General features: G+C 37.9%; 2 protein-coding genes across 2 annotated transcripts; both read right to left on the minus strand.

The window, feature by feature from the left end:
• Positions 1-6,128: 6,128 nt before the first annotated feature.
• Positions 6,129-15,168, minus strand: LOC128862042 (uncharacterized). Its single transcript, XM_054100449.1, has 5 exons — positions 13,338-15,168; positions 13,161-13,270; positions 12,690-12,822; positions 12,160-12,625; positions 6,129-12,107 (listed from the first exon to the last, which is right to left on the minus strand). Exons 1-5 carry the CDS (start codon positions 14,285-14,287, stop codon positions 8,691-8,693), a joined length of 5,076 nt encoding a protein of 1,691 aa, XP_053956424.1. The 5' UTR covers positions 14,288-15,168; the 3' UTR covers positions 6,129-8,690.
• A 953-nt stretch (positions 15,169-16,121) lies between these two features.
• LOC128862051 (translocating chain-associated membrane protein 1-like 1) lies at positions 16,122-18,666 on the minus strand. Its single transcript, XM_054100456.1, has one exon. It carries the CDS (start codon positions 18,526-18,528, stop codon positions 17,428-17,430), a length of 1,101 nt encoding a protein of 366 aa, XP_053956431.1. The 5' UTR covers positions 18,529-18,666; the 3' UTR covers positions 16,122-17,427.
• Between the last annotated feature and the right edge of the window lie 2,432 nt (positions 18,667-21,098).

The raw sequence follows: 21,098 nt of genomic DNA on the forward strand, positions 1-21,098 counted from the left end.
TTAGTGCCAAGTAGCATTGCATCCAGTCTTTCTTGTTCTTCTCTTTAAAAGACTCATTATTTTTATTCACGCCGATATTTTCCGGCAATGTTGCCATTGAAAATTCCACTAATCCGCTTAAATTATGCGAATTGGCTCTGGTCGTCAATACCCATTAGCTGCATTCTTTCCTGAGATAATTCTGAATTAAGCCGTTAATCCCGAATAACACCGCCGTCTATCTGGGCTATTACTGCAATCTCAACGCAGTTTGCCATTCTCAGCTGGCATAGTTCTTAGCATCATAGCTATCGAAGTCGATAGCTCTTATGCAGCTAAGAAAACAAAACCGATATATTAGAAGAAGTACAACAATAATGCGTATAACAATAATGAAATATGAAACGTTTTTGTTTTTTAATTTTATTAATTTTTTATTTCCTTTGGGCTTAAGAATAGGTATTACTTCATTCACGTTTTTTTGTTTTTATCAAAAAGAAGTTCTATTTATGTGTATATATATATTTAGTTACGCACTATGTACTTGTATATAATATGTGTGTATGTGTATGGAGACGCGTACTAAATTTGTATGCACGTCGTGTGGTTTTACATACTATTACACTCATTACATTTCTTCACTGCTTACGTGCATATAATTTGCTTGTATTCCCTTTATTGGTAAATCAAGATGCATTCTTATTAACTTATTTGAGGGGTTTGGGTATTGATTCTTTTGTGTTTGCTATTAATTGTAACTTAATTAACGCTTCTACGCCTGCGATTGCGGTATATAAGCTATGTACTATTGTATGTATATGTCTAGTTGCCTATATTGATATTGTTGAGTTAAGGTAAACAAAAACAAAATTGCAGCCAACACATTTACTGCATACTGAATTTTGGCTTTTTTCTTTTTTTCATTATTTGTTTATAGTTTTGTGGGCTTCGTGTAAAACCTGTAGGGTAAAACCCTATCAGGCGGCTTCTGAATGTCCATATACGTATATATGTATGTATGTATGTAAGAGTGCAGTGCATGCTTGCTACTGTTATTGTTGTGATTTGTTCTTTGCTGGTTTATATTTAAAACTGTTTGCTATTTTCTTAGCTGCTGGTAAGTTTTATTGTTCAAATTGTTTTTTTTTTTTTCTTAATTTTCGAGATTTTCAAAATTTTTCATTTTGGCGCATATTTAACCTGCTGAGTTTTATTTTATTATTAAAAATCCATTCATTTGCGTGTTGTAACTCTGTGTTTGCCACAAGTTACTTCAATACATCTCTTTTCATTCTTCGTTTTTTGTGTTTTTGTTGTGTTGAGAAATTTGTTAGCTATGCGATTACATCGCCGATGCGACGGCGAATTTGACGATTGCGCATTTCGGTTTGTAATTTGTTCGTAGATTTTGTTTGTTGTTTGTTTTTGTATATGGTAAATATATGTATGCATGTATAAATTTTTTAATTTTTTTATTTTTTCATTCAATATTTCTTTTTGTATAAGCAATGTATACTTAGTTTTATATAACGGTATATGCATGTATATGGTTACAAGAATAGTAATTTAATATAATTCATTTTGCTTTTCGTTTTGCGTTTTATTTTCTTTTTTTTTCAATTTATTCTCTTCTCAAATAAGCCTGAGGTACAAACACATAACTTCTTTTCACATACATATTTTTTTTATTTATTTCCTTCCATTTTAAGAATATTTTACTCATTGGTTGTGTTTGTTGTTGTTACAATAATTAAACAAATCATTATTTAAGTTTAGTGCTGCTTCGGAGAATTAAATATTTTATACATAAATTAACGCGCATGTTTAAGGAAATGTTGGGGGAAAAGCTTGGTTTAGCATAAATATTTGATTTAAACATTTTTCACAATAAGAATACCACTTAACATACATATGTGTGTTTGTGTGCTTGTATTTAATACAAAGAACACATTTTATAACAGGAAATTAAGCCCAGTTTTTCATTTTTTTTTACAAATAACAACAAATAATTGACTGAAATAAGTATTCACTCAATAATTACATTTTATTTAACATTATTATTTTTTTCTGTTACATAATAGTTAAAAAACAAAGTTTTTGTTTGCGTAAACAGTTCGCAAGAGGGTGTGGGTTTTACCATAATAACCTAAAGCTTACATTTATGTATATATTTTGTATTCATAGGTGGCCTACATAGAGAAAAGAAGCAAAAGAAGGCAAAAAAAGAAAAAAAAACATAAACACAAAAAGTCTCTTCCCTTAATCCTAAATAAAAATTATTAAATAGGAAATTTCATAAACTATTAACACTAAAAGCAAATATTTACACATATTTAAACATATTAAAGCGCTGTAAACTAAAGACCAACAAATTGCCTAATAACTATTGTAATACATATGTACATAGAAGTAAAAGACGCATATCTGTCTATTTTTGATAAAACAACATAAATCAAGTTAGTGCTTTCTACTGAATATATCGGTTAAGAGTATAAAGAAGGTTGCGCATATCGTGGTACTGTTATCGGTATATCAGTCATCTGGGAACTTTACAGGATTAGTTTACAATACATTCACATTGAATTGGTTGTGTTTACAAATAACTGCTCTCCCCATTTTTTCTTTAGGACTAAAGCTGCAATTAGTGTTGCCGTAGCCATTACGCCATAGCCGTAACCATAACTATAGCCGCAGCAGCACTTGGTGATTAGTCAACCGTAACCATATACAGCTGATATTGAAGTAGAAGTAATGACAACCTTTGCATTTTGTCATAAAAACACGGATAATTTTCCATTAAGTCTATTGATTTTTCGTCGTTTATTTCTTATATTCAAATTTTTAACGCAAACATCAAAACAATTGTAAAGTATATCGCAGCTGCTTACGGTTACGACGAAAAACCCAAATTCAATAGAATTATGGTTATGGCGCTATGGTCCGGCACCTATTATCGTTTACAGTGATGCCTATATGTTTGATCGGAACAGTTGATGGCTATAGTTACGATTATAGCTAAGGTAGGGCACCACTAATTGCAGCTTAACACTTTTCTCATTTCATTTTCACTCTCTTCGAGCTTTACGAAAACCTAACCTAACTTTTCATAGACTGTTTTTTGGAGCGGACTCGTTGCTCTCGCACACCTTCTCTAAAATGACCGCACACTATGAAAATTTCATTTCAATTTGCGCAATATTGTAAATCATGCATTCTTGCATTTTAAGCAAAATTCGAACTGTTCGATCGACTTTCGCTCGTTTTGATATTCAAATTTTGAATCGAATTGAATTTCTTAGATGGAGAGACAGTGCAGTCATGATTGATGGAATAAATGCAACACAACAGCCTCGAAGTTGCTAAAGCAAAATAAGTTGTTTTGTTTTTTCAAAGACCTGCAGATATGTTATAAAATTTAAGAACTTATGGATAAATTAAATTAAATTAAAAAGTGTAGCCCGTTCGTGTCGAGTGACCAGAGCGTTAAAAAGAAACTTTGAAATAAAGAGGTTTGGATTTTCAAACCGTAGCAACCGATTTTTTTTTATTAATTTGCAAGTGTTTTACACAAAATTCAAGTATTGCAACAGTGAAATTCTGACCTTTGGAAACTTTTTTATAAACGAATTAAAAACATTTTAAAGTTACAGAGCACCAAAAAGCGCTTAAATTACGCTGAGCTTTTGAAGACGCATCATACGAATTTGTCAATGTGAACGCTTTTATTTACTCATATTTGAAAGTTAAACCGATGCTTTTAGCGATACATTCACAAAATTAAATAATTAAATTTTAAATTTTAATTTAAATTTAATCACTTTCTAATTTAACAATCAAATATTTTTCTTAAAAGTATGCAATAAATGCTCAAGTATACTCCGTTTCTTGAGAAAAAAAACATAATCAAGGAAGAAAGGATTGGAGAACTTTAAGCTTTTCGCAAAGCGCTCAGACTACACTAAACTTTTGGAGCTGTGAAGTACAGATTTTTTGGTAGTCTTTTATTGTATGATTTTATGCACGAAAATAGTAATTTGAAACCAGCAGAATGGGATCGAAAGTTTCTAGCCATTTTCCCCAAAAACATCATAAATATAAAAAAAGAAATATATTGTAATTTTCTTAGGCTTATTAGGCTTATTTACAATTAATTGGCTTGCCTGATGACTTAGCAGTGTAATGGAGAGTTTGAAGCTGGAGAGAACACACAAAAAACGGTAATCACGGAGAAATAAGTTTTTTTAATAGCCGAAGCTTCAAATTGTCAAACATTTTTTATACGCATACTTTAAGTGCTTCAACTTTGTAAAAGCTTTTTAAAGGCACAATTTTTATGTAACTAAGCAAAACTACAGACACAAAAACCTTCTAAATAACGTTAAAGAATAACAGAACGCAAAGAATAACATACTTAAGTTTACCAGACAACGAAAAGAAGAAAAAAGCTTTCTTTGATAAGGTACATCCTGGAAATAAGACATCTGCAGCTGGTATAAAAACTCATCTGTCAGAATTCAGAGTGCTAAAGCAGAAGGCTCATTTGATCCCGAGGAAGAAGAAGAATTTGAAGAAAACTCCTGAGCAAACAAGTGTATGTTGTCAGTGTGATATTGACCCTTGTGTTTGTCCATCCACATCACAAATTTTAGTGAGTTCCACAGCATCCATTTCTGAGTCAAGTAGTCAAAGTTTACAAAAATGGAACAAGGAGGAAATGGTTTTAATCTGGGTGAGGAGATCTCATCTGCTATGACAACTAGACCTTCTACTTTTGATATTCAAGTATTGGAAGCAGAATCACCTGAAACTGACGACTTTATTTCAATGATGATAACATATCTATCAATCGATGGCGTAATGCAAAGCATGATAAATGCAGTCTCCTATCAAGATTTCGATCAAGTGTTCATAGGAAAGCTTATGTCCAAACTTCAGCCCGATGCTGAAGCTTGTAAGAAACAGATATCATTTCTCATAGTATTGATGCTTTCACGAGGTTCATCAATAATATCTAAAACGGGCAAGGTAAAACAAAAAACTCAGCGGTATATTTCTGAGTTAGTTAAATTATATCGCATCACAAAAAATGTCATCGCAACACAATCCAACAGAGAAACTATTACTCTTCCATTCCGAATTCTCAATAGTTTCCCAGAAGTTGGTTTCGCAGTTCTAAAGAAATTCCCAAATATTAACCGACCTGTAACAATCAAATACATGATTTCATAAGAATATGATGACTTCGAAAGTTATATCCGAGGTGGATTTATTTTCTCTATGTTGCCTACTAAACAGTCAACTGTGAACGATGATACCAAAGAGGCAGTCATCAAAGCGATTCTAACATATCAGGTTGAGGAGACTATAGTATTGTTTAAAAACAAAAATGGCATTAGCAAAGATCAGATCGTAGCAGGCATTCTTGTATACTCACTGGCCTCATACATGAGCGATGTGGTTTCAGATAAATTTCGAGAAAATAAACAAAACTTTGCTAGTTTAAAACACGTTAGTTGTTCAAAGTGGAGGTTGACTTTCAACACTGCTTACCCTAATAACACATACATACATTGAATTTCGGGATTTAAGTTTAAAAATTATTGAACAATTTATTTTAAACAAATTAGAAAGCTTATTAAAATAAAATAACTAAAAAATTTATTTAAAAACAAAATTTTATAATTTTTTATAATTTTTTTTTTTAAATAAGCAAATCATTAATTTTTATAAATTTAATTGTAGGGCGCAATAACTTTTCATAACGAAGTACAATAAAAATTCAGGGTGCACTTGAAAGATGTGTTTTATAATTTTGTTTAAATTTTTGTGTTTTTTGTAACAGAAATGCTAAGTAGCTATTTAATAAGGACAAAGTAATTATGATAAACATAATCGGTGAAACATACCTACACAAAATGTCGTTATGTTACACGCAAGGCGCTTATGAAATTTTTACAAAATATTTTTTTTGTACGCATATAAAATGTGCATACATACATACTAACAAAATTTGCTTATAGATACTATTTACATTATTAAAAGTTGATATTGAAAAATTGAAATAAAAATTAAGTATCAATTTTACAATAAAAGCTCACATTTTTTTTGCATTATATGTAGTATTTAAAAAATTTTGATCATATGGGGCGGTCTAAAATTTCATTACCAATATATTACAAATATACAAACAATTTATTTTCTTTAGTTTTTGTTAATTTATTTTTATTTAATTTATGTTTGTATTTCTTTTCGATTCCTTCGGTGACTACGGAAGCTTGGAGCTTTCAAAATTACTCCGAACTATCGAACTTTCAATTAATGTTAAGAAATTTAACTGCTAGCAATATATGTACGTATGTAGGTATAGAATTCGCAAAGTGTTTTAAAATGTTTTCTTAATAAAAAGATAGTACCGATTTTATTTTATTTTCTTAATTTTCCGGCGATACGAGTACGGTATAAGGCAATCGCTCAAATGAAACCCTCAATAAGTTCGATAATTTGTTTTTGTTAATATTTCTCCGCTTTAAGCAAATTAAAACAGGTTTTCTTTTTAATTTCGATAAAAATGCAACTCTGTAATCGTTCACCAACAATATTATTATTTTTTTGCTTTGCTTTAACGCGAATGCTATACATTCTTCAACTGAAAATGGGTCTACAAATTGAAATTATAGGTTGAAAAACGTTTTACAAATTTATTTTGGATTATTATAATTTCGCGCTGTATAAAAATTCCCTATATGAAATGTACTTTTCATAGGTACATATACTACAACGCAGACATACATACATACATGTATAAATGTAGACGTATGTATGTACAGCTTTTTAGTGTGTAATTACATATTAAATATAATCAATACATTACACATACATATATAAATAAATATACATACATGTATAAAAATACATGCTCCAACATTTTACAATCAATTTATTTCTCAAAAAACAGCGAGTTTTGAATGGAGATAACAAATAAAAATAATACCTAATAATCAGTTTACATTGATGCTTGGAGTGTTGTAAAATTAAATGGTTAATTAAAGAAAAAAAAGAAAAATGTATTTGGTATTCCTAATGTAAATAGCAGAAATTAGAAAATTAAAGTTATAAAAAAAGGGGCAATTTTCACTTTTGGGCGCGGTGACGGTTGAAGAGAAAGCTTTGTTGGCTCTCGAGTCCTAAACACATTTGCCAAAGTAAAACTGTACTGTCAAAATGCCTTGTAAGTGTAAAAGAGACCTTTATACAGCATCCCAGCAAGAGGAAAATCCCCACTTTTTTTTGGTTTTCCAGTTCAATATATTTAAGCTTTAGATTACTGCCTCCAAGGTTGCAACTGACTTTATACTACTTTAAAATCTTTACTAACTTCATACACTTTGTGAAAGCTATTATAAAAGCTTCAGAAACTTCTTGAACATGAGCTTTTTTAAATTCAAACTACTTCCAAAGAAGTGAAAGCACTACTCATAATGAAAGCTCTTACATGTTATGAACGCTTTTTATATAACTCTGGCTCTCAGACTGGCTTCACTACTCGAATGCGTCGGTACGCTACGCATGACCTGCTGGTAATCAAAAGTAAAGCAACTATTATTATAATTTCGCTTTTCTACTTCAGCGAAATTAATAATGACACAAATAGTTTAAAAACCATACAACTGAAATATGTTAGGCCAACACATACGTTACGCCGAACAAATCTGATTTAAGCTCTGGTAATGCAATTTTGCAGGGAATGATAATTTTTAGTTTTGTTTACTTTTTTCTCGGGACCGTTTTAGGACACGCGTTTTTTCCGTGCGAAATAAATAGTGGATCAAGCCTTAAAGCCAAGTATTAAAAATTTCGTCACGTTCAGTTAAACGTTGAAGACTTTGATATTATTTCACGTGTTATATAAGCAAAAACGCACTTCGGAAGGTTCTTTTCAGAATCCATGGTAAAAATAGTTGTCCACTTGCGTGAGGAAGGTAAAAAATAGGGAAATTGCTGAAATAAGTGAAACTACTTTGGTAAAGATTCTTAAACATCCCACAGATTACTTAAAACAAGGAAAGCGTGGCCGTCCTTCTATTGTTGATGAGCGATCAAAGCGTCTTATTACGCATTTCGCAAGACATTTAAGCTTTTCAAAAACTCTTATTTCATTGTTTCAGTAAGCTACACTTCTAACTCAGCTTATAATTTCCTTTGCTTCTTTAACGTTTGAATCCCTTCGGCTATTTTGACCGACAGTCGTCTTTTCTCTGGCTACTGCCAAAATAATTAATGTTGTTATGAATTTAAAGCATAAAATATTATCCAATAGTCAATTAGCTCCTCCACCTCCTATTGTACAAACTCAGGATTTTGCATAAGGTCAGCTATACACTTGCAACCTCTTTCCCCTTCAATCCAATAATTACCCTCTATTCTTCCTTTACAAGGCTTTTGGCAAATATATGTGTGTGTGGTAAGATATAAGAACTACGAAGGCAATAAACTGTTTAAAGCTTACCGACCTGCTCCAACAACAGTCCAACAACAATACTCGCAGGCACCACTTCTTGCACATCCTCTTCATCAGCGGCCAACCGTTGCATAACCACTGATCGTGGCGCATCAGACGTTTCTGACTTTACGGGTTGTGTATTGTTACTGTTTCTGTTCCTGCTGTTGTTGCCGTTGCTATTAATCAACTCCACTTCCCCTTCATGCAAATTCTACAAATTTCCCAGCAGCTCGATAGATTCAGCCATCATTGATTCAGCGTCGGCAACAGTGTGGTTGACGAATGCATCCGTGGATAGACCACAACTGTCATCAATAAGAGCATCGTTGTTGCCGGTGAGCCCTGTGAGGGCGGCACTTAGGCCCTCGCTGGGCGCCCCAGCATCGGTAAGACTGCCGGCGTTTGCGCTGCCGCTTATGAGGCTGTCGATGGTATTGGTATTGCCATTACTAAGAAATTCGCGTGTAAACTCTGTTGGACTATAGCGAAAACGTGGTGTTGCTGTGGGCGTCGTTGGCATGGAGCGTGACATGTCGTAGTTGTTGTTGACGCTGCCCCCGCTACCTTCTACTGAACCACCGCCATTGTTGCCATATTTGAAAACAGTAGTAGTGAACGTGCCGCCCACAGTTTTGCCAGGTGTTGTGAGCGATGGAGAGAGATGCACCTCCTCTTCGAGACGTCGGCGTCCGCCATAAAAGTACGATGCAAATGGGCTCTGTTGTTGATGCGGCAGAGGCGTGGATGGTACCGAACGGGACATTGTGTTGCCGGTGCTGCCGAGTAAGCTATTGACGCCGGTACCTGATATTAGCGCAGCACTGCCAAAGGTCGTGCAAGCGCTGCTGCTGTACCCTGACGAGGAGCCCGCTGAGGAACAAGTGGTTGTTGCTGCGTTACTCTGTACATTATTTGGAAATTTCATGCGCAAAAAATCTGCGGGAAACATTTCAGCTACGTCTAAGTTATCAAGCATTGCGGCTGTATCAGTCGCTAATAGGGCGGCCTCGTCGTCCAGTAATTTGGCAGCTACCACTTGCGCACTATGCCTGCCATTCATGCCCCCGCTAGCGCCGCCACTGGTCTCGCTACAGCTGTTCTCGGAGAAAAGCGTTGATGAGTCGGCAAATTCGTGTGGCACTGGCGTTTGCGCAACGGACGTGCATGCAGAATAAGGCGCATTTATAAAGCTACGATTAAACGCTGGTGAATGTATGCGCTGCAGCTGTGAAAGCGGTACCGATTGCGAACGTTGCATTTCATTAAGTGGCGTTGTAAGTTCATCCAGTGCCAAGTCATCATATTCCATAGCTCTACCCGCAGAAGCGCTAAACATATCCAAATCCAGCGAGTTTTGGTCAGCCGCCAATATATCGGCCGCGTTTACAGTAGTGTTACTATTAAGCTGATTATAGGCCGCACCACCTGCAGAATTGTTGCTGCATTGCTGCTGAGTCATAGTATCGTTAAAGAAACCAGCGCCATAGAACTGCTGTTGTTGTTGTAAAACAGACGGACTCGGCGGTGCAGAGGCCGAGGATAGCGGTATGAGCGAATTACTGCCGCCGGATATGACAAGATTGGCATAGCTTCGGCGTCGGCGGCTGGCACCGATCATCGGATCGCTGGAATCATGATCCAAGGACAGCTGCTTACCCAGCGCGAACGTTGGCTTGGGACGTACCCGATGCGCACTTTGCCCAGGACTGACAAAGAATGAGCCACCACCACCATTACCGTTATTGGAGTTGGACATGTTTGCGGTATTTAACGATGCATTGCTACCTTTAAATTTGTTGTTTGTGTTGTTGCCAATATTTTTTGTGCCATTACTGCCACCACTTCCCGTATTGCTGTTAGGTGATATGGGAAAGAAAATGCAATTCTTACGCGTCGCCATTACTTCGGCGGCATTTAGTGTTGGCCCACTTAAACTAATTTTGCGTTTGTTGTTGTTAATGTGGCTTGTTGCAAGAGTTTGCTGCGTAGCTCCTTTTCTGGTCTGTGAATGCATTTGCTGTTGATGGTGTTGTTGTTGTTGATGCTTCTGTGACATAAAGGTGAGAGACGCTGAGGCTGATCCAACAGCCATTGTTGTCGTGGGGTTTGCCGCTTTTGTCGCTGTCGTGCCTAATGCCATGTGTTTTTTGTTCCTGGCAGAGGCAGTGAAACCACCATTTGACAATTGTGATGCATAACTGTAGCCATCTGTGGCAACTATTTGTGCACTTTGCTGCCTGCCAACGTCTTTGGCTATTTGAGGCGTTGATTTCGTCACCAACGTCGGCGTTTTTGCAAGCGCCGTTGACACCACTACTGTCGACATTGTTGTTGCTGGCATTGTTGTAATCGCTGCCTGCGTCAAGGCTGTTGGATGCCTACTGGATTTTATAGCATCTAAGGAATTCAATTTTTCCTCAGCGTCTCTCGTCTGAAAATATTGAAGCAGTTCGGTTTCTTGATCCTCCGGTTCTTCCTCCACTTCATCAGCTACGAAGTAATCGTCCAATTCGTGTTTGTCCATGTTACATATGCTTATGACACGTTCACGCGGCAATCCCAAATTTGCTGGTAGATCACTCGCATCGCCGTCGGGTAGGTTGTTACTCGCATTTGCAGCCGCTTCGGCTGTTAGAGCAGCGATTATTTGCTGACGCTTAGCGCGCATCTGTAGCATATTCCGTGACAAGACCTTAGGCGATGCAGCAGTTGGGGGTTGAGGTGTGGTCCCACTACTGTCCGCGCCTAATATTGAGTTTGAGGGACTGACGGATGGGTTGCTGCCAATTTGTGCGGGCGGACCCATCAAATCGGTTGGCGTAAGCCCTGCATCTTGATTACATGCCGAAGAATGGCTGGAAGACATGGCAGACGTTGCAATAACTGAAGTTGCAACAGCCGCCAATGATGTAGACAAAGCCACTACTTCACTAGCCGGTGCTGTTGTAGTAATAGTAGGCACGACCACATTGCTCGAAACCGAGGTGGGCGAATTGGCCCAAAATCCCTTTGTTTGTTGTGCTTTGCGTACTTTCTTGCAAAATATATTCGGATTATACTCATCTAAAAATTCTTCTTCTTTGATAACTGTGGTTGGCTCATGTACAGCGTTAGCTGGCCCTGCAGCTGATGAGGATGCACCCAGTTCAATGATTTTCGGAGTTAGATTCTTGACGGCTGTTGTACTAGAGGGTAAGCCAACTAAGGCAGTGCGTACTGGTTGCCGTTGTTGTGACGTTTGAGGTTGTGCCTGGACGACTCCAAAGGCACTGGCGGAAGGTGGTGCGCGTGCCAACACAGTTCGCTGCTCAGTTACCAAATTCATAGGCAACATTTGCTGCTGTTGCTGTTGTTGCAAAAAGTTGTCTGTGACTGTGGCCATTTGTGGTAGCTGCGGCGCAGCAGCTGGTAAATGTTGTATCCGCTGCATTGTGGGCGACTCTAGTATTTCTTGTTTGATTTGTACCAGCTCAGCTTTTATAGCTGGTTTTACATCGACTGCTTGCTCATCGACCGCCGACGTGGTAGAATGTTGCTGCGTCTGTGCTTGTGGTTGACTACAAGTGGACTCTGACGATGAGGAGCCTTTGCGTTTTCTCTTGCGCCGTTTCTTCAGCGGACCCATGTCCTAAAAAAAAAATTGGTAAATTTTAATTAGACTTAAATGCACAAAAAGTTACCGCCATCAAACGTTTCTCTTTCGGTTCACGCGGTGTGTATTTTTTATGCACAGCACCACCGGCCGTCCGCGCATTCGTTGCTGTTAATTCATTGCCTCCGCTAACAGTGTTTTTGATGCATGACGCAAGCTCCTGCGCGCTATCAACCTTCACATGCAACACATTTTCTGCCCAGCTACGTATTATTTCCCAGGTTTCTTTACCAGCAATGCCCTCACCCGAGTCATTCTGCAGGTCAGCGCTACTTGTACTACTAATAATTGACGACTCATTGGCGGCAACAGTGTCAAGTAGTGGCAGTTGCGGTGCATCCAATTTTGTAGTTTTACGCATAGCTGCGTAGCAATAACGTGAATGGCCGCGCGTGCCCAATCGACGTGGTCGTATGCCGGGGAACACCTGTTTCATTACTTTGCCGAAATCTGCTGTGGAAAGCGGTTTGATGTCGAGCCGATCGCAATATGCGCTGCAGTAAGAAATATTTATATCTGCCTATTAAGTTGCCGAATAAAAATAAATGTATTACTTACATATAATCATTATACACGTCCTGTTTTGGTATAGACACTTTGGGATCATGTTCCAGATGTGAGCGTACCCAATTGATGGTGTGATTTATTTCAGAACGTGTGCCCAATGGGTTTTGCGGATGGCGCAGCGGATCTAAAAGCATACAAAGACCACAAAAATTGTCTTAATTTTCTTCATTATCCAGACTACAGCCCAATCAATGCTAAGCGATTCACATTTCGGCAATTCAATTTGCTGCACATACGACTTTTTCCTATTCTGTGCACTTATGGTATTTCACTAGTTGTCAAATATCTAAATATATATTTCTAATACGAAGATTCTCATAGCGGAAAGTCTAGGCAGATCGTCAAGGTGTTCTACATGAATTACTGGAAGCTCAACTCTTATTACCAACGTTGGTGTTGTAACAATACGTATAAAACTGAATCTAAGTTGTCCTGAATTCATCATTCAACATTTTTTAATACCTGTTTCGGGTGTCTCTCCGGGCAAACGCAAATAAAGCAACAACTTTTCCACCGGCTTCAGTGTTGCGATGCGATCGGCGATTTGCTGTATTTGCTGCTTCGCTAACTCGCTTCAGAAAAGTTAATAGAGAAGCATATATTAATTTATATCTTGAACTAAAATCACACGTTACTTACCTAAGACCCGTCTCAACTACCTCCTGTATATGTTGTAATCGTTCATCATCTGGTATCCTTACACCAATACCCGTCAAACGTCCATGCACGGCGGGTACACTGGAACTAACACTGCTATTTGGGGTCGCGCTTATCGCGTTTAAAACATTCTCAGCAATTGTGCTACTAATAGCACCAGACATAGCGCCAGTTCCATCGCCACTGCTGCTGCTGCTAGCACCAACATTAGTCATTGGCACATCGGTTGTAATGTGCCGTGTTGCTTGCTGCTGACTTGCTAAGTTGCCTGCATTATTGCCTCCTACGCCTGCTGTACAAACTGCGCTAACCTGTGTGTTCATCGCATTAATGATTTTATTCAACTCTAATTGCTGTTGTAAATTCCAATGTGAGGTAAGATGATCCAACTGTTGTGTGACTGCGAATGGATTTGGCGTTAAAACTGACGTAGCGGCAGCGGTCACAGCACCAGCTGAACCTGGCAGTAATGGTGGCGGCACAAAGCCACTTTGTACAGGTACATTAGGCGAAGCGGCTGCTGGCGCTGTTAGCACTGTAGGTGGTGCATGCGTTGGTGATGGTTGATGCTGTAGGTGCGGCGGTTGATGTTGGGAATGCTGGTGCGCGATAGTATGTGATACGTTTGTTGCATCTATTGTTGACTGTTGAGTTGGTATTGGTGGTGGATGAAAGCGCGCACTTGCGTAAGTTGCTATACCGTCTGGATGTGCTGGATGCCCGAGTGTGGCACCAACACCTGCTCCAAAAATGCTGCTATGGGCTGGCATTAACGCTGCTGGGTCGTATAGTCGTTGCTGATGCTGGTGCAGTTGCTGTATGCAGGAGTTAAGTTGCTTTTCTTGTTGTGCGGCAAGAGCAGCTTTTTGTGACTCCAATGTTTCTGACCATTGCGTTCCATTGTCACCAGCATTCTTGTCGGTCATGTCCATGTAAAGGGCTCGTTGTGTTGTTCACAAATATGTCGCGGCTGCTGTTGCGATATCCAGCTTTTGGCGTAAGGCCGCGCGACAAAAAATGTCGCTGCGTACGGCGCCGTGTTAACTTTCGTTGATACGAATGTGCGCAATATAACGATTCTACTTAACTTAGTCTAAACTACAAAAACAAATAAATATCATATCGTCTGACCTTCGACGGCCGGCACTATTCACCAACGACAGACTCGTACGTTGACTGCGCTATTGCGGGCATAATAAGCAGCCCACTGCCGTCAGGGCTCACTTTGGAGCGCTGATAAGACAAACAACCGACCTCCACTTCCACCCGCTAATCTACACCGCACAAGCACACAAAAACGCATACACACACAGGTACACCCTTGCGGAAGGTGTACTGCGGCTGCTGCGGTTTGACGACCACTGCGTAACGCTTTTTAGATTACCCCTTCGCCTTCGGCTTGTTTTTTGAAGTTCCAATACACACAATGGTATCCTGCCTCACTGGCTGTGGACTATGCAATACGTTGTTGTTTATGAAATGGCGATAATGGTGATAATAAATGCTGCGGTAGAGAAACACGATAATTAAACATTTTCTTGTGTCCGAAAGCACCAGACGTCACTACGCTTAATTTGCTGCTATGGTTTTGCGCTGAACTTTTTTGCCCTTCATATAAGCACTGTAAAATAGTTTTATCACAGCATCTGTTTAATTTGTTTGCACTTGTTGCACATAAGCAATTGACAAAAGTACTTTTTAACTTTAATTGCGCGTTCGAATAGGAAAATTACATTTTTTTATATTTTGCAACACGAAAAATATTAACTTTTATCTGCGCTCTAAAACGCGTTCATGGTATTGCCAGACGCAGAGAACGTTAAATATACATTAACGTTCTCTGGAATTTGTGTTTAGGTTGGCAGCGATGATGAGGAATTTATTTGAGAACGCGGAACGGAAAAACGGTATACGTTCTTAAAACTTTTAAAATTGAAAGTACATTCATATCAAAAAAAAAAGGAAAATATTATCATTATTATTTATAGGAAATAAATACAATATAACCCTAACTTAATTAGCAACACAAAACGAAAAAAGAACCTTTACGCCACCTCTGAATATGGAATGTGTTTTTATGAGGAGTTTTTTCAGCGCAGAAATATACCCAGAGGTTAGCCACATTCTGCCGAGGAGCGACCGCTATAGGAAACCAATTTTTCCATGATTCTTTTTCTATCAATTCATGCTTTCCAGTGTTTCGAACCTGTGCACTTCGGAATAATAGTCACGCGCCAGCCATTCGGCTACGACGGCCACTGCACACACATAAAATACGTCATAATAGAATTATTGTTTAAAAAAGGTGCACAGACTATAAAATGGAAATTAAAATCAACAAAAACGATTTTTTAGTTCTTTTAGAACTGTCTAATGGTTCTTTAAATGGCTTGTTGTTGTTGTAGCAGCATAAACATTCGCCATACATGGACGGGAAATGCTCCTGGAGTGACAGTCCTTGGCCGGATATAAATCCGGGTCGATCCGGTAACATAGAACCGACTGTCATGCTAAAATCTTGTTGTTGTTGTTGTTGTTGTTATAGCAGCATAAACATTCCCCGTGCATATACGATGAATGCTGCTGAAGTGACAGTCCTTGGCCGGATATAAATTCGGGTCGTTCCGGTTACGTAGAACCGACTGTCGTGGGAACGGTTCGGGTCGTTCCGGTTACGTAGAACTCTTGTTCCTCATACCTGCTGTTCTAGGATTATGTCAGAACCAGCTTAATATATACATAATCAACAAAGAAAAAGCATTTACATATATTTTGATTCTCTTCATTTTTCAAAGTAAATTTTATTGAACTTGGTAGCTTTACAATGTACACCCCTAGGTTTGCACGATGTATTTTCATTAGCTGTGTGTTATTGTTAAATTCATATAGAAATTAATCAAAAATTGAGAAAAAACAACTCTCAAATATGGAATATTATTTCATTCAGTTTTCACTTGGTATTGGTTTTACGATTTTTTTTTGTTTTGCGCATAATTCATACAAAAATATTGAAGCAAGCTTACAATCTCTTAAAAACTATTTCATTATTCTTCTCTCGCAGTTCTTACACTAAGTGTTCATGCATACCTGTTTCAAAAGTTTTCAGAATATTTTTTGTTGCTTTTCTATTTATGTTTTTTATTTTATAATTTTTTTTGATACTAACATTTTAATTAAGATTTTGTTTTTATAAATCGTACTTATGCTATTACCTTTGTCATGGTTCAGTGTTTTTATCGCAATCTTAGTGGAATTCGCAAGTTGAGCTTGTCTCAGTCTCAGACGTACATATATGTATATAATTTTTAGCGGAGTGTATCTTGAAGTTTTAATTTTTGTATTTTTTTACTTTTGATATTTTTTATATTTAAATAATTAATTTTCATTTATTAATTCTAAGTAGATTTCATATCTTTTATTAGAAAAATATCTGTGTAAATTTAAACAAATCTTAAATTCAAATGGTTAGTCGAAAAGGAGCAGCAGTGGCTACATTGCACTAGTAACGATAATTTTTTTTTACATTTTTTTATGTTTTGTTATTATTTTGTTTACTATAGAAACGAATTTGTAGAAAAAAGTTCTTATAAACAGTACAAAAATAAAGTGAAAATAACTAATTTTTAATTATATTAAAAAAATATGCCTTAGATGCAGCAACAGCAGCAGTAGCGGCAGCGGCAGATAAGCTTTAAATTTTTTTGTTTAGATTGTTGTTGTGTTTATTGTTAGCACACAATCTAGGTTTGAGTTGTGACGAAATGTTTGTATGTATGCAAATGCCATCGTAGCTTTCCCTTCCCACTGCCAACTCAATAACAATGCATACAATTTTTTATCAGGTTTGTGCTTATGTAGATGTGTGTTTTTGTGTGTGGCTGTGGTGTGCGGGAAACCTAAAATGCAGCACCAAGGGTGCTTCAACACGAAAACTTCGAAATTTTAATTGACCAAGTATATAAATGAGCTGGCAATTATAGAAAGATGCTCATTCACATAGTCGCTAATAAAGTTATTGTTTATATTGTTGCTGTTGGTGGACGTAGTTGGTTTGACATTCGCCATGGAATGCTTACTTAGTCTTCGACTTGACGGGACTGGGACTCTGATCAGCTTCGGGCAGATCACTTTCCTTCTTTTTTTTCGCCTTCTCCTTCGCCGCCTTCGATTTCTTCACCTGCTGTTGCTGTTGTTGTTTCGCTTCACGTTTAGCTTCGCGTGTCGCGCGCAGCTCTTCAGTAATGAAGGAATATATTAGATAGCCCTGTAGCACCATTAGGCCAACGAGCACCGTATATGCGCGCAACGCATTTTCTGCAGCCACTCCATAGTATAACGTTAACACACCAATCACCATTGTTGCAAAGCGAACGAACACAAAAGTCACATTATTGACGAAGCGGACACTGGCGAGTTTTTCATCACGATCTAGGACACCAATAAATTGAAATATGTGCGACACTATTTCTCCAAGATAGTGCAGTGTCAGCAACACTAACGCTATACGTTGGAAGCTCAATGTGTATGTCAAACATATGATGGAGAAGCCGCAAATGGAATGCACAATTTTACTCTGTTGATCCTCCTTCTTCACCTTCTGGAAGTAAAGCTCAGGAAGCATATGCAAGTAGTAAGCCATTTGAATGATGAAAAACAGCTTATGTAGGAATGACATGGGATGATTAGGGAATTGTTCCCACAACAGCGAGAACTTGCTAAAGTAGCCCTCTCGCAATATCACATTGGCGCCCATGAAAAACGAGAACACATAGAAAACAATTAACTGGCCAGATTCGTTGAACAGTGATAACTTGAATTTGGAAAGATGCAGCTTTTTCGATACTTTGTCTAATACATACTCTTGTATGATGGCGTGCATAATAATACAAGTTAGCGTATAAAAGAAGATTGCACAGTAATCCTTGATGCCTGCCACGTAGCTAAATGGCTTACCCTGTGGATTTTCTCGGCTGGGCTCCTCTCCAGTGACATTGTGATGCAGTGAGATAAAGGCACTGGCAAACGGTGATGTCGATTCATCCATTAGGGCAACAACGAATACCATTGCCACGCAGGATATGATGTCCGCATGATTTTGAATAACAAATTCATGACTAAAAATCGGTGGATTTTTACTACTCGATTTGCGTCCCATGCCTGGTTTTATCGCCATTGTGATACCACTAAACAATTGCCTGCAGTTGCACCGTACAAATATTTTTGTGATGGATTCACCCCAACGCTATTTAGTAGTTGCTGATGTGGCTGCGACCGCTGTTCCTCAACAAATTTGACATTCGCATTCGTTGACGTTGACGTTGTCGTCGTTTTTTTACTCGACGCATTGACGTTGTCAAACGAAAATTGTTTGGATTGCTTTTGCTGTCAATTCACTAATATTGATAGTCCCGAAATTGAACGATAGTGTTGTCTTTTCAGCACACAATAATTAGCGAAAGAATAACCGGGTATACATTCCGGATGGCGTGATGCAATTGTAAATATTTGCTTTACCATAAATAGTAATTCCTTTTTGATAATGCATTGAAATATTTGCATACTTATCGACAGATTATAAAATAAGATTAATAATCATCGGAGTTTTAAAATAAATAGAATCTAATTCACTTATTCGATATAGGTATTAACATCACAGTAGTTATAAAAGTCAAGCTTAACGGTTTTACAAAAAAAAAAGTCCTGATAAGGGGCTAAAGGTGACGATCCTTTCAGTTTTTCGATGACGGCTTTGGTAGTTGCCTAAACAATTGAATATATGTATTAAATTTTGTCACCAGCATTGAAAAATTCTATTTGCAAAGTCGCAAAATGGCTTCTCGCTAAGAAGGTCGCATAAACCTACCTGTTAAAAAATAATAAAAAAGAAAATATTTAATAATTCAACTCAATTCAAAATATAACACTAAAAATAAAAATTATGAGCTACCGTAGTAACGGTACAGACAAGTACAGTTCCTAGACGAAATTCACTGTTCATCGGACTATATGAACTCAAATAGAAAGAAGGTGCCGTAATAACGGAACAGACGAGTACAGGTTCATTTAAATCATAGTTAAAAAAATACTTTTGTCATCTTAGTCATCTAACGGCAAGCCCAGGAAAAGTGGTTTTACGACTGCCTCGATTCAAAGATAAAGGGCTTTTGTTGTTGTGATTTCACAAATTTCTTCCTCTACGTTTTTCGGGATTGCTGCTAAAGTGGCAGATATAGGTAAATCTGGGTCGTTTCCGGTAACGTAGGCTGTCGTCGAACCGGAAAAGGGGTATTACATGAGTAGAAGTAAATAGGAATTTGTAGAGATAATTAGATAAGAATAAGTTTGGTATGCCGAGGTCAATTCTGGAAAGAAAGGATCTAATTCTACTAAATGTACAAGAGTGCGATTTGTTAAAGGCGGCTTGAAATCTCAAATTGAGTCGGCATTCACGGGATGAGAGTTTGTGAATGCTTCTTTACACAGGTCTGAACTCGTGCCTCCTTCTTTTTCTTCTTGAAGTGCACCAGTCGTTACTTGCTCGTGATAACCGGCGAAGTCAAGCCTTTTTCCGTTTGATATGAGGAGGCCTTCCATCGCTCATTGTTCCATCGTCTACGATACCCGCCACCAACGTGCGAAGATTAAAAAATCTTCCGCAGAATCTTGTATGAGTCTTTTCATTGACTTGGCGTACAGTGAGCATTCTCGTCTCCTAAATCTTATAAATTTCTGGCGACCAAAGTTAACACTGCGCAGTTTATAACCGGGAGACGAAACGTTGTTGTTGTTATAACAGCAAAAAAAATCTGGTTATACAGAACCAACTGTTGGAGTCACCGTCGAACGGAGAGGGAAATTCTCCTGTTTGATGCCAACATTGTTTCCTTGTTGTCACAGAAAGTTCTGCTATATAGCGATTTGAAGACTTTGATACGGTTCTGTACTTTGGCTCTGGCTGCATGCGGGAAACGGAAGGTGTTGTAAGTAACACCTAAAATGCATATGTTTGACATACTGCCATTATTCTTAGATAACTTTGATAGGGATTTTACGGTGAACCAGAGTTTGCTTATACCGCAAGTAAAGTTACCTCTGTCAGGAAGTCAGTGGGCCGGATCCCCGTGATTCAACCAGCCGAAAAGAATAGTATAGAAACAGCAAAATTCACCTTGCGTTATTGACATGGTTAGCTGGACTCGGCGCCAGCTCCAACTGGTAGAACATAGATAAATCCTGCCGCAAAGCACTGGTCCTGTGATTTTCACTTTAATGAGCTAGAAAACTTCAGCCATTCCAGTTCATCGAACTGGCTATCGTGGTAATGAGGAATGTTACTGCGATTTTGAACGGCGTTCGTAAAGCAAGCGCAAGTTTCAGGGTGTCTATCTTAGCTATAAAGTTTATAAGTTTTCATATGGAGGAAGAAAAAATACTACATATTGAACAGTTTTTTGGACTTGGTGTTTTATAGTTCTACTCGTATAAATAAATTCTCCCTGTCTGAATATCGAGACCGCGTTTTTAACAGCGGTCGCCCCTTGGCAGGCAATGGCAAACCTCCGAGTGTATTTCTGCCATGAAAAAGCTCCTCATAAAAACCATTTGCCGTTCGGAGCCAGCTTAAAACTGTAGATCCCTCCATTTGTGGAACAACAGCAAGGCGCACACCACAAAAAGGGGAGGAGCTCTGCTGAGCAAAGAAGTGTACGCGTACATTTTTTTTGTTATAAATAAATACTCATG

The sequence above is a fragment of the Anastrepha ludens genome, chromosome 2, assembly GCF_028408465.1.
Source record: "Anastrepha ludens isolate Willacy chromosome 2, idAnaLude1.1, whole genome shotgun sequence".
Lineage (NCBI taxonomy): Eukaryota > Metazoa > Arthropoda > Insecta > Diptera > Tephritidae > Anastrepha > Anastrepha ludens.